The sequence below is a fragment of the Plasmodium relictum genome, assembly GCF_900005765.1.
Source record: "Plasmodium relictum strain SGS1 genome assembly, contig: PRELSG_99_v1_2, whole genome shotgun sequence".
Taxonomy (NCBI): Eukaryota; Apicomplexa; class Aconoidasida; order Haemosporida; family Plasmodiidae; genus Plasmodium; species Plasmodium relictum.
In genome coordinates this window covers 20262-24909 of record NW_021628782.1, presented here as the reverse complement: position 1 = coordinate 24909, position 4648 = coordinate 20262, and the positions used below count along the sequence as shown (strand labels likewise).

General features: G+C 27.1%; 1 protein-coding gene across 1 annotated transcript in view; it reads right to left on the bottom strand.

Annotated features, from left to right (window-relative positions):
* Positions 1 to 216: 216 nt before the first annotated feature.
* Positions 217 to 4648, bottom strand: part of PRELSG_9900600 (surface-associated interspersed protein (SURFIN)) — a gene marked incomplete at both ends in the record, with an annotated part of 4888 nt that continues 456 nt past the window's right edge. Inside the window, 2 exons of the mRNA XM_028677479.1 lie at positions 217 to 2970; positions 3091 to 4631. Coding sequence (XP_028531324.1) covers positions 217 to 2970; positions 3091 to 4631 — 4295 coding nt within the window. The remainder of the gene's footprint in view (positions 2971 to 3090; positions 4632 to 4648) is intronic.

Genomic DNA, 4648 nt, shown 5'->3' with positions numbered 1-4648 from the left:
ATATATATATATATAAACGTATATTTAGTTATACATGCTCTTTATTAATTTGTTTGTTTAATACTCTAGCAAAGTCATTAAACGGGCAATTAATAAATCAAATAGCTTATTTTTTTAGCATGCAATATTTTCCTAAAGAAGACATAATTATTTAAATTTTAAATATTTAAAATGCATATTAATTAAAGGCAATGGATTTATTCATTGACCAAATATCTAGATTGCTTGAAATATCTTCTGCCTCTTCTTTTTTTTATGCTTTTGTGACATAGATCCTTTAGAACTATTTTGTTTGCTCTTTTTTTTTAGAATATTTCTTTGCTTTTCTAGCCATTGTCTATCCCATAAAATATTTTGTTCTAATTCTGGGATTCCAACTTCTCTTTTCATATTGTTCTTTATTTCTGATCTTCTAATTTCCTCCATATGTTTCACTTCTTCCTTTTTCCAGTTCTCCTTCCACTCCAGAAACCAATCTTCTTTTTTCCAAGTATCCCATTCTCTTTTCTTCATCTCCATCAGAATATTCCATTTTATTTTTTTATCTACGTCAACCTTTTCATTTTTTTCTTTTTTTTTCATCTCTATCATAATATTCCATTTCTTTTTCTTATTTACATCAACTCTTTCATTTTTTTTTATTTCTTTTTTATGTATTTCCTCCTTTTTTTCTTTTTCTTCAATATATAACTTAAGATACTCATTACTCATAAATTCCAATTCTTCCTTCTTGCACTCTTCTATTATAGCCATGTATATCTCTATGCATAGTTTACATATTAATTTTTTCTTTTTTGTTTCATCCATTTCTTTTAAATTATTTATTATTCTTTCACCTTTTTCAATTTTCTCCGATAAATTTTCTATTTCTTTTACTTGTAATTCTTTATCCTCTTCCTTCTGATAATCGTTCAACACATCCATAAACCAGTTTTCTTTAATCCATTGTTCTGTAATCCCTAAATGACGCTTTAACCACCCTCTCCATATTTTTTTTTGTCTCTCTAACATAGGATTTTTTACTCTATCTTCTAATACTTCTACCTTTTTTTCTTTTATTTCTTCTAAATATATTTCTTCATAATTTTTCCATTCCTTCTTCAATTTATTAAACCATTCTTCTTTTGTCCATTTCTCTAACATCTTCGCATTCCTCTCTGACCATTCTTTCCACAGTAACGTTTGTTCCTCTAACATAATTTGATCATATCTTTCTTCTCCATTCAATGTTTTTTCTTTATTTAATATATCCTCACATGATGATTTCTTTGTCCATTCTTCTATGCAAATTTGAAAAAAATCTTCTTTATTTAGTTCCCATTCCTCCTTTTTGCATTCCTCTAGTACCATCATTTGTATTTCTAATATGGTCTTCCATTTTAACTTTTTTTTCATGGTTATAGAATTGAACTTTTTATCTATATTTTCCATCTCACTCATTTTATATTTCTTCTTTTTTTCTCCATTTTTTCTAATAATCTCTTCTTTTTTCTCTTCTACACTTCTTTCATATATATCTTTTTTATATTCTTTTCCCTTATTCTTGTATATATCATCTAATTGTGTAAACCATTCTTCGTTACTGCTATTTTCTCTCCATTTATCTTGAATATTTCTCCAGTGTTTTCTCCATGCAATTTTTTGCCTCTCTAACATAGGATTTCTAATTATTCCTTCATTTTCTTTTATCAGAATTTCTTCATTTATTTCTTTTCTATACTTATCTTCGTTATTTTTCCATTTTAGCTTTAATTGTGTAAACCATTCTTCCTTTTTCAGTTGTTCTATGTCATCTTTCCTCTCTAGAACATTATCACTGGTTTCATCTATATATTCTAATATATTTGATCTTACGTCTAAATTTCTCTTTATTTTCAATTCATTCATGCTTGTTTTAATAAATTCTTCTTTATTTCTTTCCCATTCTTCTTTTTTACATTCCTCTAATATCATCATATGTATTTCTATCCACAATTTCTTTATCAATTTTTTTTTTTTGTTTTTCATTATTTCATTATTTTCTTTAGGTAATTCTTTCATATATTTCCCTTTTTCCATTTCATACTCTTCTAACAATTCATTAAACCATTTCTCTTTATTACATTCCATGAACCATTTTCTTTGCTTTATTAACCAATGTTTCCATATTATTTTTTGCTTCTCTACCATATTTTTTTTACCTTTTTCTATTTCCATCAATTCTAATCCATCTGTTATTTGTCCATAATCTTCTTGTTCTTTTTCCCATTCCTTCTTCAAATTCTCAAACCATTTCTCCCTTTTCCATTTTTCCAACAATTCTTTATTGCTTTCCATATATTTATTCCAGAGAAATGTTTGTCTCTCAATTGAAATACTACTGCTTTCTTCATCTGTATTTTCAACTTTATTCTTTTCTACTATTATATCATCATATAATCTATTGTCATTTTTCCATTCTTCCAAACATATTTTTAGAAAATCTTCTTTATGTAATTCCCATTCCTCTCTTTGGCATTCATCCAATACTGTCATATATATTTCTATAAATATCTTCTTTTTATACATTTCTCTATTTATTGGTATTTTACCTTCTACATTGCTATCTTCATGATCTATCATTTCTTCATTTAAATATTCCAACTCTTTCAGTTTCACATCTAGTTTTTTTTTTTCTTTATCTTTTATATATTCTTTTTCATTTTCTTTTTCTTCTATTTTTTCTTCTTCGGCTTGTACTACAAATTCATTTCTTACTCCTTCCAATTCTACTTCTTTATATTTTTTCTTTTTTTCAACATTCTTTTCATTTTCAAAAGTGATTTCACATGATGGAAGTTGCATCCCGTAAGATGGTACTAAATGCTTCATTTTTTTTACTGATTTCTTTTTAGGATACATAGAAGTTGATGCATCTTTTGACCCTATTTTTTTTATTTTTTTTTTTTTCTTTGACTTACGTTTACCAATCCAAGATCCAATGGGGGTACACTGCAACATGTATTAAAAATTAATTATTACATTTTTCTTAAAAAATAAGGCTTTAGTTTAAACAAATAATTTAAACAAATATAAACATATTAACAATTTTAAAAGCTTATTTTTTTTTACTTTATATAGAAATAGAAAAAAATATATTCCAAAAAGTATAGTACCGAATGGAATACCAAGAGTAATTAATATATTTCCTGGATTTTTATCATGGACTATATTGCGCGAAGGTATTATTGTAGGAACATTTGGGATAGATATAATTGGAGTAGTATTCATTGTATCACTTACATTAAGTTGACGTGTATTTTGATTTTCACTTACATTAAGTCGAGGTGTATTTTGATTTGTAGTTCCAGATTGTATAAGAAAAGAGTTAATTGATGCAGTATTACTGAAGTTCACTGGGGAAATTAATGAATCATTGCTATTATTTTTAGATCTATGTGAAGAATTTTTTGTTATAGGAAATGATGAAGTAGTTGTTAAAGTAGCTACTGATGAAGGGGATGGAGTAAATAAATTATTAACAGAAGTTGCAGTATTTTGAAATGATGGATTATTTGTATTAGTTGTAGAATCTGATGCAGTTAAAGTAGACGAATTATTTTCAGTATCTGTATTATTTAAATTAGATTGAGAATCTGTAAAAATTAATGTACCTTTAATAATTTTAATTGTAGAAGGAAACGAAGTGTTTGAACTTGACAAATTTCTTACAGTAGTTGGAGTAACTGAAACAGATAAGTTATGCATATTAGTTTGAGTAGTTAAATTATCTATGGTTGCTAACATAGATGAATTATCTACAGCATCCGTAGTATTTACAGATTGAGCACTTATATTAGTTGCACCATTCGAAGTGAATAGGGCTCCTGTGGTTGGTGTAATTGATGAATTACTTACAGTAGTCACAGACCCTGAAGTAGATGAGTCTAAAGGAATTGTAGTACTTGTATTAGTTTTACCTGTGGAAGTAGAAGGAGGAGTTGAAGTAGGAGCAGACGAAATGGGAGAAGCACCTGAAATTAATGAATTATGTTTTGTTGACATGTATGATGAATTCGTGGGTGTACTATTTTTATGAAGTGAAGCAACTTGTGCTTGAACAGATTTATTAAGAGTAGAAGCATATGGAATGCTTGTAGATGAAATGCCTTTAGATTGAGTAGTTAGATTGGTTAAAGATATAGACATAACAGATGTATATGTAGTAGGTTCGGTAATATCATTTGCAATAGATACAGTTCTATTATTCACAATATAGGATGCATTTGTTGTTGTAAATAAAGGATTATGGGTTGTAATTACATAGTTATTTAAGTCATTTATTAGTGAGCAATTATGGTTGAAAACAATGTTATTTCTATATTCTTCTGTTTCATTTCTCAAAATCCTCCAATGATCAATAAAGGGTTTAACATCTGTTACGTTCCATGTCTGTGGATTAGTAAAATTCATTTCCATCCCATTCAACCAATTATTATATTCAGTAATATTAATTATGCCTCTCTTAAGTTTTATATTATGAATTTCTCTTTCAGAACCAAATGCATACATCACTTTTCCTATATATTTGTATTCTGTAGTATTAAAATAAGAAGTAACACAATTTTTAATTTTACTACTTATATAACCCCCTCCTTCGTATAGCTTTTCATCTTTTATATTATCCCAA